The sequence below is a fragment of the Mustela erminea genome, chromosome 13, assembly GCF_009829155.1.
Source record: "Mustela erminea isolate mMusErm1 chromosome 13, mMusErm1.Pri, whole genome shotgun sequence".
NCBI classification, from domain to species: Eukaryota; Metazoa; Chordata; class Mammalia; order Carnivora; family Mustelidae; genus Mustela; species Mustela erminea.
In genome coordinates, this window is record NC_045626.1 from 47209004 (window position 1) to 47231629 (window position 22626).

The 22626-nt window shown below is 48.5% G+C and overlaps 1 protein-coding gene and 1 non-coding gene across 2 annotated transcripts in view; one reads left to right on the forward strand and one right to left on the reverse strand.

The window, feature by feature from the left end:
- Window positions 1–22626, forward strand: part of NPC1 (NPC intracellular cholesterol transporter 1) — a 48498-nt gene that overhangs the window by 23527 nt on the left and 2345 nt on the right. Inside the window, 16 exon segments of the mRNA XM_032309181.1 lie at window positions 1418–1491; window positions 2014–2384; window positions 3589–3815; window positions 6940–7040; window positions 9565–9667; window positions 12133–12322; window positions 12948–13130; window positions 14239–14353; window positions 16122–16249; window positions 16343–16483; window positions 17668–17757; window positions 18198–18385; window positions 18725–18840; window positions 19493–19622; window positions 20918–21118; window positions 22055–22286. Of these exon segments, the coding sequence (XP_032165072.1) occupies window positions 1418–1491; window positions 2014–2384; window positions 3589–3815; window positions 6940–7040; window positions 9565–9667; window positions 12133–12322; window positions 12948–13130; window positions 14239–14353; window positions 16122–16249; window positions 16343–16483; window positions 17668–17757; window positions 18198–18385; window positions 18725–18840; window positions 19493–19622; window positions 20918–21118; window positions 22055–22286 (2590 nt within the window).
- LOC116572544 lies at window positions 11801–11904 on the reverse strand. The gene has a single exon (XR_004278400.1). It is a non-coding gene; the product is annotated as a U6 spliceosomal RNA (small nuclear RNA).

A 22626-nucleotide genomic window follows, 5' to 3' on the forward strand; every position in this document is an offset into this window, starting at 1 on the left:
TTAGGACCCCACTCCACGTTCACTTTCTGTTTACTACTGTCTCCCAGTCTGTGACTGATTTTCTGGAGTTTTTTTATGGCCTCAACACTTCTGATGAGTCCTGGACAGTTATTTTGTAGAATGTCCCCCCGTAGGCTTTATCTGATAGATCTTTTTCTGATCTGATCTCGTGATCAGATTGAGGCTGTGTGTCTGTGGCAAGAGCATCACAGAAGTGATGAGTCTTTCTCAGCATCTCATTTGGGTGCTGCACGATCTCCCTGCACCTCTCCACTGGTGATACGAACCTTGGTCGCTGGGTGGAGAGGGTGTCTGCTGCGTTTCTCTCCTACAGAGTTGCCCCTTCTCCCTTTGGAGTTGATCTTTATCTGAAGGGAGATGGGTCAGAACTGGGTTAATACCTCGTTTCTCCTAAAACTGTCCACTGACTCTAGCGTCCATTGGTGGCTCTTGTCTGCAGCGGGTACTGCTGGGGCATTTGCCTGGTGGTGATTTGGTGGTTTTGTATCTCTTCTGCCTTTATGAATTGGACTTACTCTGTACAGACAGCTATCCTTCCTGCTCTAATTAATTATTGATTCAATTATATTTACATCAGGAATTTTTTTTTTTTTTAATTTTGTGGGCTCTGGTCAACACTGCCATTTGTCCCGCTGCTCAGATGTTTCCAGTTTGGACCATGGAGAGCACCTTCGGGTTGACTCCTGTGTTTCGTTTTTACCTTGGCCCCACCTTTGTCAAGCCTGTCCTTAGTTTCTGGAATCACAAGATGTTCCAGACTCATCTTGTATCTTCCCTGCCCCAGCCTGGAATCCACCTATTCCTCAGGGAGCCCTGGTTCCTTGTGTTGGAGACTGATGTTGAGAACGACGCCCTAGGTGGTAGGAATGCACATTGCCGCTGCAGCGCTGTGTTCGCTGCTTTTAAAGGACCTAAAGTCTTAAACCTAAATGAAGGCTACAAGGTGAAACTATCCTTTGTTAATCTATTTTTTAAATACCTTCTAAGGGGTGCCTGGGTGGCACAGTCGGTTAAATGTCTGACGCTTGGTTTCAGCTCAGGTCATCATCTCAGGGTCGTGAGATCAAGCCCTGCATCTGGCTCTGCGCTCAGTGGGGAGTCTGCTAAAGTTTCTCACTCCCTCTCCCTCCCCCACCCCACCCCCATCTCTGTGTTTTTGCTCTCCCACTCTATCTCAAATAAATAAATCCTAAAAAAAAAACTTAAATTTTCTCCTGAGACTGGTGAGCAGGACTTAGAACCAGGGAAGCAGGGCGGCGGGTGGGGGAAGTCAGCAGTTAGGGAAGAAGAAAACAGAATGAGGAAGTTAGCTTCTAATGGGGTTACACGACTGTCAGAAAAATAGCCTCATATGATGAAGGTCCCCTAATACTGCTCACATGCTTTTATTTTTCAGAAAACGCTATTTTGTCTCTGAGTACACCCCCATTGACAGCAATATTGCTTTCTCCGTAAATGCCAGTGACAAAGGTAGGCAGCTCTGTACTTACATGGATAGGATCGCGTGGGCTCGGGTGTTGGGGTCTCCTGCAAGCATTTATGCATCGGGTCTGGGCCAGGCCCTGTGCTAGTGTCAAGGACACGGCTGAGATCCCGACAGACCAGTCCTTGCCTCTGCGGCAGTAGCCGTCTGGTCGGGCTGGCAGACGGGAACCAGGTACCAAGTACCTACAGGAGGGTAATTAGGTACCGGGGCAAGAGCTGGAGGAGCTGGCGTAGCAGGCGGAGTGCAGGGGCAACCGCAGAGCTAGATGGGCCCCGCTGTGGAGAGAGAGCTCAGAGCACTTACCCCTGTGTGGGGATGGCTGTCACCGTGGGCAGGCCAGGAGGGTGGCTTCCTACACGGGGAGATGCTGAGGGTCGGGGTCGGGAGCAGCGCAGGATCTCCTGCCACCCCCCGGTGCAGGCTCAGTGCCCGTCCCCATGTCGTTCCTACTCTCAGGAATCACTTGGCTCTTAACCTCCTGCCTCCCTTCCTGTCCACTCTTGCAGGGGAGGCGTCCTGCTGTGATGCGCTTGGGGCGGCATTCGAGGGCTGGCTGAGGCGGCTCTTTTCCCACTGGGGCTCCTTCTGCGTCCGCAACCCGGGCTGCATCGTCGTTTTCTCCCTGGCCTTCATCGCCGCCTGCTCGTCAGGCCTGGTGTTCGTCCGGGTCACAACCAACCCGGTGGATTTGTGGTCGGCCCCCGGCAGCCAGGCGCGCCTGGAGAAAGAGTACTTTGACACACATTTTGGGCCCTTCTTCCGCACGGAGCAGCTCATCATCCAGGCCCCCCACACCCCGGCGCACACGTACCAGCCGTACCCCTCTGGCTCCGATGTGCCCTTCGGACCCCCGCTCGACAGAGGGATCTTGCACCAGGTAACGTGCTCTTAGCAGACATCGGTCCCGGGAGCCTGAGGTTGTGCTGACTGGCTTTTCCACGTGGACCGTGTCGGGGGGGTCCACCTGCTGTGGGGTTGGGGCTGAACATAGTGGGAGAGCTTGAAGACCCAACAGTGAGGAAGGAAAGGGGCTTTTCGTTTACTTCTCAAGAAAGCAAATGGTGGATGTTGAATTTAATGAGAGCTTGACTGTAGACAGCTTTTTTATTTCCTTCACGTAGCAGGGCTGGGTTCTTTCTTGAAATCAAGATGCAGAGTGTATTTATAATTCACCTTAGTAAATTTTTTCCTTGGTAAGTGAAAAGGAACGTGCCAGGATCCCAAGGAGTGAAGCCTCTTGTGCTGTGCCGGGGGCCCAGGGAGGAGCTATGCTGAGCCCCCCTGCAGGAAAGAAGTTATCCTTGCCTGAATGTGGGCCCCAGCCCGCATTTGGTAAGAGCTGCACTTGGAATAAGATCCGTCCTGCTCTCTCACAGACGCCTGCAAACCTTCCCACTTCCCCTGGTTGCACTTGCCTAGGAGAACGCCATCTATGAACAACTGGCATCCTGCAGATTTTTTTTAATGAACATTGCACAATCACGTGATCTTCCCTTTAAATATGGTTCTTGCCTACAGAAAGTGTGGTATCTGGAAAGAACATCAGAATGGTCTCAAGACTTGAACAGTCTTTTCTCTGCCCAGTGACTGTCTATTGCTTTTCCCCAGCTTGTCAAAAGATGTGCAGTGTAGTCGTTTACCTCCAGGAACGCATTCTCTGTTAGAAAGTACGGGAATGTACATGAATGAAGGTGGCACAGAGCGAGGCAGTAGGGGCATTTTGTATTGTGTCAGGAGGACAGGGCGCATTGTCCCCATCTTCCCTCTGTGGCCCTGTGGTTGACCTCTGTAGGGAGGGGGAAGGGGGGCTGTTTGTGTGTCCGGCACTGAGTTCTGTCCGGGTGATGGTGCCCCCTCCCGCCTCTCAGGACGCCTCTCAGCAGGGTTTCTCTCCCAGCTGGGCATCTCTAAGAGGGGGCCCCAGGTGCCGTCACATATGTTCCCACAGCATGTCTTAGTCCTCTCCCTTGCGTGAGGAAGCATTTTCCCCAAATGCTTTTTACCTTCTGACCTGTCAGGGCTTTAGTCACCATCTGAGAGAAATCTGATGTGTTTCTGGATTTGTTTTTAAAATCTTTCAGGTTCTCGACTTACAAACCGCCATTGAAAACATCACTGCCTTTTACAACAACGAGACCGTGACACTTCAGGACATCTGCGTAGCCCCGCTTTCACCCTATAACAAGAACTGCACCATCATGAGCGTGTTGAATTACTTCCAGAACAGCCATTCCATGCTGGACCACGAAGTAGGCGATGACTTCTTCGTGTACGCAGATTACCACACGCACTTGCTGTACTGCGTACGGTATGTGGTGGGAGATGGTCATTCCTTCATCCCCCTGACCTAGGGGCACTTGCTTTTACTACATGCTGTTGTTGGTGCCAGAGACCAGGCAGCAAGCACACAGCGTGGCCCTGCCCTGTGAAGCACATGCTCTAGTGGAGGGAGGCCAACACCGAATAAATAGACAGATGCTCTGATGCCGGGTAGAGATGAGAGCTTTGGAGAAATTAAGCCCGACAAGGAGATGAGTGCAGTGGGGTGTGCTGCTTTAGATGGGTGGCCGCTGGCTCACACGGAGAGGAGAGGAGAGGAGGGAGCCTGTGAATATCGGAGGGGAACGTGTTCCAGTGACACAGGCAGCAAGTACAAAGGTCCTGGGGTGGGAGTGTTCATGGCGTATAAGCAAGGAATGGCAGGTACCACTCAGCATTTAACTCATGCCTGGAATGATAACGCATAGTTGCATCTGCCACACCACCAGTGCTATCACAGTAACAAAAACGGAGGCTTGTAGTGCTTTTTTTTGTCTTTCAGATAAGAATTTATACCATGATATCAAATTATTTTTAAAATGTCGGGGCATTTGGTGGCTCAGTTGGTTAAGCGTCCAACTCTTGGTTTCAGCTGAGGCGTGGAGTCTGCTGGAGATTCTCGTCCTTTCCCTCCCCTTCCCCTCTGCCCCTCTCCGTGCATGTGTGTGCACACTGACTATTGCTTTCTCAGAATCAAATGAAATACAATGTGTGGTGTCCCCTTGAGAAGTAGGGGTAGGACTGGTGCACAGTTTAGACCGGAGGGCAGTGAGGCTGCTTCCCATTGGAGGCCTGTCCAGCTGGGCAGGCTGCACTTACCGTGCGCATTAGTCACAGTGCTTGGCGACCTGCGGGGTGATCTTCAGGCCTGTGCCTGTAGCAGGGAGAGCAGCCTGCCCTTGGAGGCCTGCTGTCCCTGAATGCCCTCACGTGGCCTCGAGACCATCGTTCAGCCAGCCAAACGACCACCCTGGCTGTTGGGTCACCTTGGGGACAGAGAAATTATTCCTTGTCACTTTTTTAAAAGATCTGTTTATTTTAGAGAGGGCAAGAGTGTGCATGAGAGTCGGGGGAGGCGCAGAAGGAGAGAGACATGGGGTGCGATCTCACAACCCTGAGACCATGACCTGAGCCGAAACCAAGAGTCGGATGCCTGACCGCCTGAGCCACCCCAGAGCCCCATTCCTTGTCATGTTCGAGTGTGCTGTCAGCTAACCACATCTCTGGAGCCAGCCACTCTTGACGTCGGGTCTGGCCTGGTGGCCTTAAGCTCTGTTCTGTTTTTATTACTGGGATGTGATCTTGAGGTAGTTAGGCTGTGGTTGCTCTATTTCAAGGAGGCCCCCTCTAAAAATCTGAGCTCTCCCCATAAAACACTGAGAGCATGCCCGTATAGACTAAGGCAGCATTCTCCACGGGATAGATGGAACAGGACAGCCATGGGTGATTTGAATATTAACAAAAATGAAATTAATATTCTTCAGTTTTTATATTTAAAGGAAAAAGCTATTTGCTTCCTGTCTTATAAAATGTAGGTCAACAAAATTGTGGCAGTTAGGAATGCAGGAGACTAGTGTTTTTTCCACGGCGGGAATGTAGTTCGGTCGGTGCAGAAACGGTGCTGTGGGCCACGTCCCTCCCACCCACGGATCTTTGCTCCTCTGTGTCTCCAGCTCTCACCTCCCTCCCCAACTTCTTGTGGGCCTCCCCCCAGCCCCGAGGTCCTATGGGAATGGCCATCCCAGTGCACCCAGAACCGAGCACAGATCTCCTTCCCCCGCACACCCCATATCGTGTGATGGCACCACATCGACCAGTTACTCCACCTTGAGGCTGTCTCGCTTCCTTCCTCATCCTTACCTGCCTCGTGTAATTCTCATGGATTTTAACCTCTGGATGGGTTCTCAGATCCACGATGTGGCAGGGTCCCGTGTGTGGGGGCTGCTGGGACTTGGCAGGGGACTCGTCCCTGTAGCCTGTTTGCCCCAAGCAGGTGGCCTGATCTCCAGCCTGAGCCCATCAGCCATGGGCTCTGAAGGGCCGAGCTTAGGATCATCTGTGAGAAGCTTTCTGAGTGCCCAGCAGAGGTCTGGCTCAGGATGCGTCCTGGAATGCTGGTCCCCACACTGGCTGTCTCCACAGCACCATCCTTGTCTGGACCCTTGCATGACCCTGACGGGTCTGCGGGGGGCTTTTCTGCCCCTTTCCTTTCCACTTCTAGACCCCCTTCCGTTTTACCCCCTGAGTTACCTTTCTAGAACGGCTCATGACATCCTTCTTCCCCGGGTCTCTCATTCCCCAGTGCCTGCAGTGTAATAGTCCAACCCATGCAGCAGGCCACTTAATCTTTTTTTTCACTGTCCCTTGCCCTTTCCGGCCCTGGCCCTTCCCTCAGAAGTCCTCCAGTTTGTGGGCGCCCCACGCTCTAGACAGGACTTGCGTGGCTTCAGACATGGCTGTCTTGTTGCTTTCTTCTCCTTTGTCCGTTCTCACTCTTCCCATGTGGCGGTAGTGGGAGCACCCTTAGCCCCCTCATCAGGGGAATCGTCCCTTGGCCTCAGAGACCCGCTTCTGTACAGGCCTCCTCTTTCTGGCGGCCGTCTTCCCCGTGTTTTAGCTGCTCCCTGCTCCGTGTCATGCACTGCGTGGGTCCTCCCATGTGCACCGTGCCGTACTGACTGCCTCATGCTGGGTTTGCCTGCCTCTCACTCGCTGATTCTGAGCTCCCAGAGGCAAGTGCTGTGCCCCATTATCTAAGGAACCACAGGGCCCACATGGTACCTAGGATATCATCGGTGTCTTCAAATGTTTGTTGTGTAAATGTTTAGGTCTCGGGCGCCTGGGTGGCTCAGTTGGTTAGGCGACTGCCTTCGGCTCAGGTCGTGATCCTGGTGTCCTGGGATCGAGTCCCTCGTCAGGCTCCTTGTCCTTGCTTGGTGGGGAATCTGCTTCTCTCTCTGACCTCCCCTTCTTGTGCTCGCTCTCCCTCTCTCTCTCATTCTCTCTCTCTCTCAGGTCAATAAATAAAATCTTGAGAAAAAATAAATGCTTAGGTCTCTGTGATGTGTTGGGGCTTGTTCTAACTGGAAGGTGTTTTCAACACTTCTTTGCAGGGCTCCTGCCTCTCTGAATGATACCAGTTTGCTCCATGACCCTTGCCTGGGTACGTTTGGTGGGCCAGTGTTCCCGTGGCTTGTGTTAGGAGGCTATGATGGTAAGTAAGAGAAGCTTCTAGTTTTCCTACTGGGTAAAGTAGTCTTGGTTCTGTCACTAAGAATCAAGTGGTAATTACAAAGATGTCATGGAGTGAGCAGTCGTTCTAGTTCCCCATCTCTTAAATCCCAAGTGTAGGTTTGCTTTGGGCTTTGGCTTTGGGGTTTCTTCTGGGTGTAAAAGAAGTGAATGGTGTTCACCTTCTTAAGCTCACACTTCGGGAAGCTGTCACAAGCCCAGGACTTTCCCCCAGAATAGTGCAATTGTACCCCTCCACACAATTCATTGTTTAGTTTCAAGGACTTCAAGGAACCCTTAGGGAGTCTGTGGACATCAGGTTAAGAATATCTGTGGGGACGCCTGGGTGGCTCAGTTGTTAAGTGCCTGCCTTCGGCTCAGGTCATGATCCCAGGGTCCTGGGATTGAGCCCCACATCCTGCTCCCAGCTCAGTGGGGAGCCTGCTTCTCCCTCTCCCTCTGCTCGCCACTCTCTCTGCATGTGCTCTCTTACTCTCTCTCAAATAAAATCTTTAAAAAAGGAAAATGGGTGAGAGATGATATATGTGAGATACAGGGAAGAAGAAACAAAATTGTTCTGTGTTTTCCTCCCAAACCAGTTGGTTAGGAATTGAGACACTTCTCTAGAGGAAGGAGCAGTGGGTTTGCCCTTTCCTGGTTGGTTCCTATAGCACCTGGGACAGACTGTATCAGGTATGACGGGGTCATGATTCAGGTGACACCTTTGGCATCCGAAGCCGGATTATAGGCAGCTCAACAGGTTTTTCTGCAGTCCAAGGAAGAGGCCAATTAGATGTTGTTCTCCTCACCCTATAGGAGGGGATAAGTCCTATCTATATTTAAATTTTACTCTGCCTCATAAAGTGGCACTTCTGATGGCTGGAGATGGTGTCACCCACTGGCAAGCCACAGCCATCAAAATTAAACTTGATGTCTACCTTATTCCTTCCATCAACATAAACTCCAGATTTGTCAAAAACAGATGTATAAGAAATGAAGCTATTTAAGATCTAGAAGAAAGTATGGGAGGAATTTTTTTTTAAATAATTTTAAAACAGGGAAGGCATTTCTACGTGAGACACAAAACCCAGAAGCCACAAAAGAAAACATGGATGAATTTGACTACGTAAGAATTTTAAATTCCTATGTGGAAAACAAGCATCATAAAGTAAAAAAACATTAAAAAGGGCAAGTAAACCAGAGGGGGAAGAAAAGCAGCACACATAATGGACAGTGTATCCTTAATATATATAGGTCTCTTATGAAAAAAAGAAAAGGTCAGCAACCCAGGAGAAAAGCAGGCAAAGCTATATGAAATTTAGCAAAAGAACAAATATACGGGGCTGTTCATTACATGGGGAAACCCTGTGTAGGACCCCATTGTTAGGGGAGTGTAAGTGGTTCCTAGAATGTAAACTCAAGGCAGGCAGGGATTTTCCTCTCTTCTGTTCACTGATACATATCCAGAGTACTTAAAATAATGCCTGGCATGAAGCAGGGTCTCAGTAGATGTCTTGTTAAATTAAAGAAATGAAAAAGAGGATAGCCTCTTTGAAGGGCAGTTTAGGCGAATTTATCAAAATAGCAGTTGCACATACTTTTTGATTCAGTGCTTATACTTGTAAGAATTGATTCTCCACCTATGTACTTTACACATGAAAAATATCAGATTTTTCTTTGTAGTACTTTTGTTTATAATCCTAAAAATTGTAGAAATGTCCATCAACTGGAGATTGGTTAAATTATAGTAGAAAATACAATACAGCAGAATAAAAGAAGAAAGAAGCTCTTTATGTCCTAAAATGGAGTCCTCTCCAAGATATACATGAAAAAATGTAATGTGCAGAACAGTGTGTTGCCATTTGTGTCATTAAGAAGGAAAGGTTGGGGTGCCCAGGTGGCTCAGTCGGTTGGGCATCTGCCTTTGGCTCAGGTCATGATCTCAGAATTGAGTCCCGTACTAGGCTCCTTGCTCAGCAGGGAGCCTGCTTCTCCCTCTGCCCGCTGCTCCCCCTGCTTGTGCACATGTGCTCGCTCACTCTCTCACAAATAATTGAATAAAATCTTTTAATATATATGTATCTATATTTTAAAGAAACAAAGGAAAGGGCAAGAATATATGTGTTTGCTTGAGCATGCATGGAGTGTCTCTGGAAATATTTCAGATGGTGGGGAGGAGAACTAATAGAATGAGGCCTGGGGAAGGAGAGACTGCACAGATCTTTCTTTCTGCTTGAAGTTTTTACCATGCACATGCTCTGTAGTTAAAACCAAAAAAAAAAAAAAATTTACTCATCCTGAATGAAACTGCCTATGTCAGATAGAGCATCCTTTTTATTAACTGAGCTGCATAGGCATGATGTCCATAAACTGGTTTTTGTTCTTAGAGCAGTCTACAGCCCTGTGAAAAATCAGTCACCTCGCTGTCTCGTGATTTTTCCCTTGTATTTGTCTAATTTTCTGCATGCTTCTCATCTTCTGGATGTCCCATTTTTTTTCCATTCTAGATCAAAACTACAATAATGCTACCGCCCTTGTGATTACCTTTCCTGTCAATAATTACTACAATGATACAGAGAAGCTCCAGAGGGCCCAGGCCTGGGAGAAAGAGTGAGTTGCTCTTTGTTTTGGGGGAAGCTGGGCGCGAACAGAAGGCACTAAAACCTTGTTCAGCTAAATTAACCAATAGCAGATCTAAATCATTTTTTTTCCCCCACTTGGTACTAATAATGCAAAGAAAAGAGTCTGTAAGGCAGTTCATCCACAAACATTGTGTGAGTAGATAGCCCTGCACAGGGACGCACAAGTCTCCAGACGTGCGGAAATGCTCTGTGCACCCACCTCTCCCAGCAGGCCACCAGGAGCAAGGTGGTTGCACATTAATAAGGGACACGCACAGTAGGAAACCCTGCAGGGACTAAAGAGAGGGGAATGGATGGTCAGATGGCTCCAGATGTAGGACATAAAAGCTGCCATCGACACGGCTAGGGAAGTTCGTGTACATGCTGTCCATCCCTAGAAAAAATCTTAGGCACGGGACCTGGGAGATGGTTAACTGTTTGTAAACCCTAGAGAGCAGGACAGAGGGCCGAGGAGGACAGGGCATTTTGACCCTTTATACCTTTCAGTGCTTTTTGTTTTGACAGCTTTGTTGGAATATAAATCCCATCCTGGACATTTCACCCAATTAAAGTGTGTGATCCAGTAGCTTGTAGAGTATTTGCGGCTATGCAGCTGTTACCACAGTGAATTTGAGATCTTTTTTGTTTTTTAATCTCAAAAAGATTAATCTCCTTTAGCTGTTACACCCCATACTCATCCTCCCACCTCCCAGCCCTGCGCAACCATTCATCTGCTTTCTGTCTCCGTGTGTTACCGTATTCTGGCCGTTGACATGAATGAAAGCTCGGATGGGGACTTCCGTGTCTGGCTTCTTTCACTTTGCATGTTTCCAAGGCTCATCCAAGTTACGGCGTCTATCAGTGCCTCATTCCTTTTTATGGCTGTGCCACATTTTTATCCAGTCATCAGCTGATGCACATTTGAGTGGTTCTAGCCTTTTGGCCATCACAAATAATGCTTCTGTAGACAATCACATACAAGTTTTTGTGTGAATTTAAGTATGTTTTCATTTCTCTTGGCTATCTACCTAGGAGTAGGATTGCTGGGTCATACGTGACTCTCTGAAGAACTGCCAGGTTGTTTTCCACGATGGCTGCAGCATCGTACATTCCCACCAGCCTGTATGGGGGGTCTTAGTTCTCCATAACCTCGTGAGCGCTTGTTATGTGACCTTTTGGCTCTGGCCATCCTAGTGCATGGGATGTGGTGTCTTATTATGGTTTTGATTTGCATTTCCCTGATGGCTGCTGATCTCCAGCATCTTTCCTTGGGCGTGCTGGCCATCCATATAACTCTTCCTATCCTTTGCCCATTTTTAACTGGATTATTTGTATTTTTACTATTAAATTATAAGAATTCTTATGTGTGCTACATGTCTGCTGTCAGCTACATGATTTGTAGGTATTCGCTCCCAGTTTCTTTGTTATGTTTGCTTTGTTTTTCTTGCTGCTGCCCGCTGAAGCACAAATTTGTAGTTTTAAAGTCCAATTTTTTAGTTTTTTCTTTTGTTGTTCAAACTTTTGGTGTCCTGTCTGTGAAACTATGGCCTGATCCAAGGACGTGGCGATTTACGACTGTGTCATCTTTGGAGGGTTTCAGAGTTCCAGCTCTCAAGTTTAGGTCTTTGATCTACTTGAATTCATTATTTTCATGTTGTATGCTATCCAGATGACCCCAGGCCATTTATTGAGAAGGGGACTCACTCTTTCATTGGACAGTCTTGCCACCTTGTCGAAAATTAGGTGACCACAGATACATGGTTTCTTTCAAGACTCTTACTTGTGTTCTTTGATTTTGCCCATCCTTATGCTGGTACCACACTCTCTTGATTACGGTCATTTTGTAGAAAGTGTGAAATTAAGAAGTGTGTGTTCTCCTCCTTTGTTCTTCTTGAGAAAGAAGGGTTTGGCTCTTCTGGGCCCCTTTTGATTGCAAATGTGAATTTTAGAATCAGCGTTATCTTTCTATGAAGAAAGAGGTCAGCTGGGATTCTGATAGGGATTGCATTGCATTTGTAGATCAACTTTTAAGTTTGTTCCCTGAGCATCTATCTTTGTTATGATATGCTTCAGTTAGAGATCCTTTTTAGTAAAAAAAAGATGAGACCATGAGCCAGGCTTTTTTTTAATGGAATGCTTCATGAATTTGCATATCCTCTTAACGCAGGAGCCATTCTAATCTCCGTATCATTCCAATTTTAGTATATGTACTGCTGAAGCCAGCACTGTGAGCCAACTTTTAAACTTGTTCTAAACTTGTTCCAAGTGATAGAAACATGAGCGTGTCTGGAACTTTGTAATCTGGGGGTGTTGCCCTTCTGGTCTCCAGTATCAAGAATCCTCATGTAAGGTGTGGGTTGAGTAAACATGGCTTTTGAGTCCTAGAGGTTGGGAAGAAGTTTCTCCCTTAGCTTAAATTTCAACTGAAAATATAAAATGTGTTCTCTCCTTTAGGTTTATTAATTTTGTGAAAAACTACGAGAATCCAAATCTGACCATTTCTTTCACGACTGAGCGAAGTATCGAGGATGAGCTGAATCGTGAGAGTAACGGTGATGTCTTTACTGTCCTGATCAGCTACGCCGTCATGTTTCTGTACATTTCCATAGCCTTGGGCCACATCAAAAGCTGGAGCAGGTTTCTAGTAAGTGGGGTGTGTGTAGTGTGTGTGTGTGTGTGTGTGTGTGTGTGTGTGTGTGTTGGAGAAAAATGACGATGCACAGCATCATGTCCTATTTTTGCCTCTACTTTTTGGAGCGGGGGTGGGCAGAGGGAGAGAGAAAGAGAAATTCCTAAGCAGGCTCCACGCCCAGCCGGAGCCTGACATTGGATCTCAAGACCCTGAGACCATGATCTGAGCCAAAATCAAGAGTCAGATGCTTAACCATCTGAGCGACCCAGGCGCCCCTGTTTCTACTTAGTTAATCCTAAGTCATGTTCAAAATTGGTTTACATTCCTGTTTTCATTGTATGTAGTATTTTCTGTTTCCTGCATATATTTTTTTCAGTTCCAAATTTTTGGTTTATTTTAAAACTTAAAATTTATTTCTCATAATCCAGTTTTTCCTAATTTGACTACACCATCACCTAAGAATTGAAGCCGGTAAAGCATGCTACTAAGGGAAGATCTAGAACATATTTCTTATCTTTTATCTTTTCTTATCTTTCTCTCGGAGAGCACCTTTAACTCCAAGAAAGAGGTAAAATGAGGTCCTTTTAGTCATAGGACAGACGATAGTCTGACTCTTTATCTTTGTTGCATGGTTCAGGTGGATTCTAAAATCTCCCTTGGCATCGCTGGGATCCTCATCGTGTTGAGCTCAGTGGCGTGCTCACTGGGCATCTTCAGCTACGTTGGGATCCCCCTCACCCTCATTGTGATCGAAGTCATCCCATTCCTGGTGCTGGCTGTCGGGGTGGACAACATCTTCATTCTGGTCCAGACCTACCAGGTGCGTTTTCATAGCCTGACAGAGCTTGCCGTCAGACCAAGTAGTGAGCTCCGTTAATGGTTGTCCCGCTCCATGCCTAGTACTTGCAAGCATGGAAGTGGGGTAGCTGTGTTTCCTGTTCTCTGTGTTGCTGATTGGGGTCCATAACTTGCTCAGCCTTCTCCTTGGTTGGAGGAATAAAGTGAGACATGAATTTTAAAGATTTTTTTTTTTAAATTTGAGAGAGAGAGAGCAAGATCATAGGAGAGGAGAAGAGGGAGAGAGGCAGACCCAGGGCTATACCCCAGGACCCTGAGATCATGACCTGAGCTGAAACCAGGAATTGCATATTTAACTGACTGAGCAACCCAGGCGTCCTAAGAGTTCAGTTTTAAATATGTGTGCAAGAAGGGCTTGCATGCTTGCAAAAAACATTTTGGATACAACTCTTATTTTTTTTTCTTTTTCTTTTTTTTTTTTTTTTAAAGATTTTATTTATTTAGTTGACAGACCGCAAGTAGACAGAGAGGCAGGCAGAGAGGGAGAGAGGAGGAAGCGGGCTCGCCGCTGAGCAGAGATCCCAATATGGGGCTCAATCCCAGGACGCTGAGATCATGACCCAAGCTGAAGGCAGAGGCTTTAACCCACTGAGCCCCCCAGGCACCCCTTGGATACAACTGTTACTAAAATGAGTCTCCAGTAGTGTAGAAGAATCAGAGACTTGTCAGAGGTGCCACTGAAGATAGGGCAGCATAGGACCTGCTGATGTAGAATATGGTCTCAATCATGATATTTTTCTTTCCTGGTCGCCTTACTTGGGGACTCAGTGGCATGTAAGATTGTCCCTTAGTGGTCCAGCCACCTGCAGGCTGCATTCCATGTGTTTTCCTGATAAGGTGATCCAGTCTTCCCTTGAGCTTTCCACCTGTTACCTAGCACAGGGGTTTAGTGATACCCTGGATGGATTGTCGGGGCAAGTTGCAGGGCCCCCATCAAAGTTTATCTACAATAAGTAGAAGCTCCTAATCATTTGTCTTTACTGTTAACACAAAGCAACAAAGAAGCAAAGAGATGGCATGTGATTTAGAAATGTTAATGGCCTGTGTATTGTGTTCTTTTTTTTTTTAAGCGAGATGAACGTCTTCAAGGAGAAACTCTGGATCAGCAGCTGGGCAGGGTCCTAGGAGAAGTGGCTCCTAGTATGTTCCTGTCCTCCTTTTCAGAGGCTGTAGCGTTTTTCTTAGGTAATTACTCTTTGAGTTCTCCCAGTCCCACTGTTTTCTGAGCCTGGAGGTAGAAGGAGTTGGGTATCTGACTATGTCCCATCATGTTACTTCCTTGTTTAAGCTTATTCTGTAATCAGAAAGTATCAGAGTGGACCACAGGGAAAATCAGTGGCAGTATCTTGGATATCATTTTGGAAGTGTCCTCTTTTCTTTTGGGGGGTTGGGGGGAGGGGCAGAGGGAGAGAGATTGAATCTTCAGGCTCCACGCCCAGCGCAGAGCCCGATGCGGCACCTGATCTCATGACCCTGAGATCATGACCTGAGCAGAAATCAAGAGTCAGCTGCTTAACTAGCTGAGCTGCTCAGCACCCCTCCACTTTCTCATGTTGTTTCACGATAGTGTTGATGTTGGGGTCCAGACGGACAGATAACCTTGAACGTCTCTGCTGCTTCCCCTTTTTGGCACCTGTGGCAAATGTGGATCTTTGATAATGACATTCCTGCGTCCCACAGGAGCCTGGCCAACACCACACTCTGAGCAAAATCCACAGACGTAGACATTCCTCTTTGTCCGCACAAACCCTCGGGGAAGCAGCCTCGTTAATGAGCAGAGGTCCTTGGACCTCCCCTCGCTACAAGGAGCCAGAATGAGCTGGAACAAAAACCAGTGCTTTCTGTGTTTCTTTCCTGTGGAGAAATCACCATGTAGCCTTACTCACAGGGCTATCTGCCCCCTTGTCTGCTGTGTGGGATGAGACAACCGAGTGCATCTTCAGAGCAGGAAGCTAGATTAGAAATGGGATCCGTGGGCCAAGGATGGAAATGCCTCCATGAGCTGTTTACACGGGGCGACTGTAGGCTCATGAAGGCTGCGGTCTTTCAGAACAGACCCAGGATGCCATCTTCATTTCCATAGAGCACTGTGCTTTCAAGCCTGTGGTCCTTACACTTCCTTTTGATGGGTACAAGTGCAGAGAAAGTTACTTTCTCTTGTTTTCTCATCAGAAAATGTAGTGATAATAGCAGCTGACACTGTGCTTCATGATTGGAGTGACTCTGGGGGTACTGTAGGAGCAGAAGGCACAGGTCTAGAAAGGACAGTTACCTGTTGCTGGCCCAGTGCTGCTAGGTCCAGTTTCTTTTTTTATTTTTTTTTTATTTTTTATTTATTTATTTATTTTTTTTCTTTTAAAGACAGAGATCAGAAGTAGGCAGAGAGGCAGGCAGAGAGAGAGGGAAGCAGGCTCCCTGCTGAGCAGAGAGCCCAATGTGGGGCTCGATCCCAGGACCCTGAGATCATGACCCGAGCCGAAGGCAGAGGCTTTAACCCACCGAGCCACCCAGGCGCCCCCAGTTTCTTTTTTTAAGTGAAGCTGTGAATCTAGATTTTTGTGTTGGGTCTCATTGTTAAATATTGGCTTCTTTTTAAAAAAAAAAAAAAAGAAATGTGTTTTCATCCTAAAATGAATTGATCTAATGTGGACCCTACAGGATATAATCTGGCCTGTGGGCTGCTAGTTTGCAGTCTCTGGGTGTTAACCCAATACTTCTGACTGGGAGCGCCCTCATCTAACTGTGCAGAAGTGGGAGACTAATACTGTTGATCTAATAGCAGAGAGAAAATATTTCTGTGGCACTCCTCTGGGGGGGTTGTGGGAAGCGTGGGTCTTCTCGTGGCTTCAGTCTGTTCTAGCTCCTTGCGTTCCTGTGTACACGTGAGTGTGAGACCCGCAGGGAGTCCCCTGCTGTAAGTGGACGTGACGGGGCAGCTTCTCTCCCCCTGCAGGGGCGCTGTCAAAGATGCCAGCCGTTCACACTTTCTCCCTGTTCGCTGGGATGGCCGTCCTCATTGACTTCCTTCTTCAGATCACATGTTTTGTGAGTCTCTTGGGGTTAGACATCAAGCGTCAAGAGGTAAGTTGTTGTCGGGATGGCAGTCTCTTTACAGCCTAGAATCCAAGTGAAGCAGCCGGAGGGTGTGACCTTTGTCCTTCTTTGTCCTCTCAGAAACATCGTCTGGATGTCCTTTGCTGTGTCAGAGGCTCTGAAGATGGAACTAGCGTCCAGGCCTCAGAGAGCTGCTTGTTTCGGTTCTTCAAAAACTCCTATTCTCCACTTCTGCTTAAGGATTGGATGCGACCTATTGTGGTATGAGTTTGTCTGTGGTTTTCCTCATTTTTCTCCAAAAACAGTTTTATCACATGCCTTCTAAGAAAGGAGCTTGGGTGAAGCACCTGCATGGCTCATTTGGTTAAACGTCCAACTCTTGACTTCAGCTCAGGTCATGATCTCAGGGTCATGGGTTCGAGCCCTGTGTTGGGCTCTGGGCTCAGAGCGGATTCTGCTCGTCCTTCTCCCCCGCTCCTCCCCCCCTGCTTGCACACATGCTTCTTTCTAAAGTAAATAAATAAAATCTTTAAAAAAGAAAGAAACCAGCGTGGGAAGGAAAATCTGACAGTTGTTAAGTATATATACAAAATGCAAAAGCAAATATGTACAAGTACATAAAATATTTTTCTAGCTAGCTTTTAGTAGTCAGTATAAGCAAGTTTTTATTTTGAAGTAATTATAGATTCATAGAAAGTCAAGAAGATAGTACAGAAATGACCCAGGTACCCATCAACCCAGCTTCTCCCTGTGGTCTTACGCAACTATAGTTCAGCGTCAAAACCAGGAATTTGACATGGGCACGTGTGTGTGTTGAGTTCTGAGTCCCCTCATCCCATGCAAAGTGGCAGTGACCACCACTGCAGTTGATACACAGAACTGTCCTGCCACAACTCTCTCCTCACGCTGCCCCGTTACAGTGCCACAAGCCTGCCCCGCACACCACCCACCATCCCGAGTCCCCAGCAAGAGTGTGAGAGCTTTCTGAGGTGATCCACTGGGGATAGCCAGCAGTGATGACCGATCACTGCTCTAATAAAAGAACATGACTTCGTCTCCAGTAATAGTAACACTTAACATTTAACAAACACTGAATATTGGGTACAGTGCTGAATCTGGATTATCCGCAGATTTTCTCATCTAACCCACAAAACCGTCTTATGTTATACATCTTTTATTTTTCGTGTGTTACTGATGAGGAAGTAGAAGCTGAGAGAGGTTGTGACTTCCCCAGGGTCACTCAAATCCTGGAGCCAGGATTTAAACCCAGGGAGTTTGACTAGATGCTGTCCTCTCAGCCAGGAACCCTGCTCTCTACCTTAACATGGCATGTAAACTTTTCGGTTAGGGACAGTCCCGTGTTTCACGTATGGAAGATCTTATTTATGTTCTTAAGCTGCCATGCACGAAGCAGTCCCTGCCTTATAGCTCACTTTTGATTCCAGATAGCGGTATTTGTGGGTGTCCTGTCCTTCAGTATCGCGGTGCTGAACAAAGTGGAAATTGGATTGGATCAGTCTCTCTCCATGCCCGATGTAAGCTGCTTTCTCTTTTAGTTGTTTAGCCAAAGGTACAAATACATTTTCCAAAACTTGCATGCAGTTGTTCCGGGCGAATGCCTGCTTCTAAACGCCATGTGGCAGCTGGTTCCCCAGGTTACAAGAACTGCCGTGGAGCCCGCATGGGGCCCATCTTAGCACATGAAACTCTCGGGGTGAGGAGGGTACAGAGAAATAGAGCAGCGAGCCTCTCACCTTGTAAGGTGCCCTCCTGGCGGTGGGCCTGCCAGAGAAGCACCTTGGGTGCGGGGAGGGTGAGGAGCCGGGAGCTGGCTTGGGTGCGGGGGACGGTCTGCATCTGGGCTGGGGCCGCCTCGGTCAGCAGCATCCCAGTGCTGTCTCCATCCTTAGCCGTCCCCTCACCTGAGCTCGTCAGCACATTCCCACTGTGTCCCGTTCTCTGATTGCTCGTGCAGGACTCCTACGTGCTGGATTACTTCAGGTCGCTCAGATACCTGCATGCGGGCCCACCTGTGTACTTCGTCCTGGAGGAAGGGCACGACTACAGCTCCCTGAAAGGGCAGAACATGGTGTGCGGGGGCATGGGCTGCAATAACGACTCCCTGGTGCAGCAGATCTTCACCGCGGCTCAACTGGACAACTAGTCAGTACCCCCCGGCGTTCTGGTCCTGCCGCAGAAGCAGCCGGAAGGGGCCCCCGGCCACCGGCCGCCTGGGCCTGACATGGCTCACTCAGGATAGATTTGTTTAGAAAATGTGTTGCTCAGAATCATGCTAACTCTAGCTTTACCTCAACAAAAGCTTTAAAAGGACTAATTGAGCAGTTCCTATCTGGAAGGGTTTTCCGTTAAGTGGTGATGAAGTCTGTCCTTTGGGCAGCAGTGTAACATCTAGAAGGCGAAGTTAGGTTTCGAGAAAAAGGACTGAATCTGAGACCTCCCCCCTGCGGAGCAAGTCAGTAACTTCTCCCTCCTTCTCACCAGTACCCGAATAGGCTTTGCCCCCTCGTCCTGGATCGATGATTATTTTGATTGGGTCAAGCCTCAGTCTTCTTGCTGTAGAGTCTACAACGGCACGGATCGCTTCTGCAATGCCTCAGGTACTTTCATCTCCTTTTCCAGATTTTTCTCTTTTCTCTGAAGACTTGTGGCATTATAATTTATAACTCCTTTGCATTTCACCTCAGTTTATACCGGCACCAGTCCCTTTTCCTTGGTTGCCATCTCTCTGCTCCGCCATGTTCTCTGAAGGGTGTCGTGTTGTTCAGCCTCCCTCCAACCCCCACCACAGGGCTGCAGGCCAAACAGAGCCCCCGTCAGGGGACTCTGGTTTTCAGAGTCTTCCGGGTTCTCTTCTCCCGACACCACTAATAGCATCTCTTGGTTGGGATCTGGCTGCATCTCACGGAGTGCTTCCCATTGTTATCACCGTTGCCCTGCAGTTTTGTTAGGAATGTCGAGGTTGTCCTCGAGTTTTCTTGGTAAAATCATGGAAGCCTTGGACTCTGATAATACCAATCAGAGTCATCCTCCAAGCAGGCCACCTATTTCAGGGAAGAAAGTTTATACAGCTTGTCTCAGATGAAGATGGAATGTCAGACGGATTAGACCGTGAAAATCCCGTGTGTTGGAAGCTCTGGAGCTTCGGGGTCAGGAAAAAGATCAAGGAAAATTCCCCTTAGATCCTTAAGTGTTTTCAGATAACATCTGAACCTCGTTCTTCTCATCTGGGCCCCTCTGTATCTGTGCTAGTGGTTGACCCTGCCTGTGGCCGCTGCAGACCTCTAACCCCAGAGGGCAAACAGAGGCCTCAAGGGGAAGACTTCATGAGATTCCTGCCCATGTTCCTTTCTGATAACCCGAACCCCAAGTGCGGCAAAGGGTAAGTGCTGTGGAGCCGCTCAGAGACGTGCCCACTTCCGGTTATTTTGTGCGGGACAGCTAGCCGAGGGCTGGGGTGGGGGCAGCTGTATGGGGAGGGTCCCTTTTTTCCCCTCCCCACCCGCCCCACCACCGGGTCTTCTGTGAGAGCAGAAAAACCTCATACACCCATGAGAGCTTCTCAGCCTCTCCAGCTGATCTCATCCTGGCTTGAGCGTCTCCCTCCCTCTTGGCCTCCTGTCCTGGCTCTCCTGGCTGCGTGAATGGCTGCCGAGGGCTGTGCCAGCGTCTAGCAGGACAGGAGGGGAGCAGGGACGTGTGGCATTTCAGAATGTGTTCACATCCGTCCTGGGGTCAGGGACAGCTTCTCTGCTCGGTCACGCCATCCTGGACCAAGGTTCAGATTCCTGCAGCCCGGCCGATCTTGCCAGCCTGTCTGGCTCTGAGGTTCGGGGCTGTCGCACGCCCCCATCTAGCCGGGCAGCTGATTAGCTGTGTGGAGGCAGGGCATCTGGGCCCAGAAATAGGGAAGAAGGCTGGGAGTCGGGGGGTGGGAGGATTCAGAACCTTTTGTAGGAGCAAGAAGAGTGTTCACATGTATGTTAGGCAAACCCTGGACTTCCCTGTTTTTCCTAATACATAATTCAACCAAACTCCTATCAGTCAGTCCTGTGTATCGTGGCTGTGCTTGGAGACCTGTATTTGGTACAGAGGAAAGACTCTGCCTAAAGATAAAAGCGAATCTTGCAGCGTGGTCTGCTTGCCCACTGAACGCTTTGGCCTACGTAAAACAAACCCGGGTACATCCAGCTTGTAGGAAAGCAACAGCCACCACTTACGGGGAGCCTCCTACATGCCATCGTGCGCCAGACCCCTCACCCATGTCACCGCCCTTACCACACAGCTTGTGAGGAGGTGGCAGAGGACACCACAGCCCAGATTCAGTCCCGCCGCCCAGGGTTCCATGGCTAATACGGGGTGGGGCCGAGACCCGCCTCACGGCCATGGACTCCAGGGCCCTTGTCCTTTCCCGCCCCGTACACAACACTGCCGAGCAAACACCGCAGCAGAACAGAGATACCCAAACAAGAGCACCTCTGCACCAAAACAACCAAAAGTGAGAGAATAAGCCAAAACCTTCACCGTCCCTTGCACGGGGCCTTCCTTCCCTGTCCCTGAAATCTAGAGCTGGTCTGACCTCTGAGCCCAGGGTCAGGTGATTCCAATTCACCTTGCATGCTCAGGGTCTGCAGGGACTTTCTGTGGCCTCCCTGACACCACTGAGTCTTCCCATAGGGGACATGCTGCTTACAGTTCAGCCGTTAACATCCTCGGCAATGACACGGCTGTCGGCGCCACTTACTTCATGACCTACCACACTGTGCTTCAGACCTCTGCCGACTTTACTGATGCCATGAGAAAAGCCATCCTCATCGCCGGCAACATCACCAAAACCATGGGCCTCGAAGGAAGCGGTTACCGTGTGTTCCCGTACAGGTAGTTTGAATTTTATAAACGAGGTGTCTTGGGTTAGGGCCCACAGCCTGAGGGCTCTCCTGATGGGAAGCTGATCCTTGGCTTTCGTTCTGACATCTTCTCCATCATGAGCAGAAGCAAAGAATATCAGGGTAAATAGCATCTGGGCAAGGAAGGCCAGGGTCTGCAGCACCCCCCAAGGTCTGAGTGCTGCACGCACAAAATCTGATCTGTGAGCTAGAGCTCACCATCCGAAGACAGACACACTTCAAAGCAGCACCCGGGGTGGGAGGGTGCGGTACGGGGGGACCAGGCTTCACTGAGAGGGCGGAGCAGACGTTCCTGGCCGGTAGCTGCTCGCCGCCCCTGACTTCCAGTTACCTGGAACATGGTGTCTTTATGGAGGTTTTTCATTTTTGTTTGTTGGGGTTTTTCTCCTATAAAGTAGAAGAAACAGGTGGTTTTCCCCACCCCTGTGATCTTGCTCAGAGGGGTTCTGACCCATTCTTGACAGGAGGACAGCCTGTTTTTCTGGGGAAGAAGTTCTCAGAATGGATGTCCTAATTCCTGAGAAGAGCTGACTAACTTTGCCAAAAAAGCATTTTTCTCCTCAGGCCCCACACAGATCTCATTTGGTCTGAGGTAATTCTCAGGATAGATCAGGACTTGTGTTTTCAACATTCCATGAAATACTCTGTAAATGCCTATGAAGTGAAGAGGTTGAGCTTATGAACAAAAACTTTATATAAAATACACATTTTGGATCACTATTAGGCCCTTTTGTGGGTGTCAGTGGTCAGAGGTTCATTTGAATTACTATAGAGGAGTCTCACAAAAACAGGGAGTTTTTATGCAAGGGATGACTCAGAGTAGTTGGTTCTGCAGTAGTGGCAGGATGAAAAAAAGCTTCCAGAAGCAAGCACGAGCTATAACAGAACCTTCTGCTCTTTTCTCCAGTGTGTTCTATGTCTTCTACGAACAGTACCTGACCATTATCGATGACACGATCTTTAATCTCAGTGTGTCCCTGGGAGCCATCTTCTTGGTGACCCTGGTTCTCCTGGGCTGTGAACTGTGGTCTGCAGTGATCATGTGTGTCACCATCGCCATGATCTTGGTCAACATGTTTGGCGTCATGTGGCTCTGGGGCATCAGTCTGAATGCAGTTTCCTTGGTCAATTTGGTTATGGTGAGTCCTGGCCTGCTCAGTTGGCTCCTGCCTCCCGTGTCACTTCTGTGAACTGTTTCTTGAGGTGAAAGACCAAGGCCAGCTCTTGCTCGTGGAAAGGTGGGATGAGTGCTAATGGAGTGGGGACCTGGATAGTACATAGAACAATGGAAGTGTGACTCCGTGGTGTCACGGGGGTATTTTGCCTGGAACTTCTGTCCCAAAGGGTCTGCAAAAACATGTAGCCCCATGAGAAGATGTTCACTTTTTAGAAAAAAATGCTCCTTCCCAGTGGAATTCACTACCAGTACCTTTCACTTCTCATGCAATTGCCAGGTGCTTTTTGATAGTCTTGAAGATA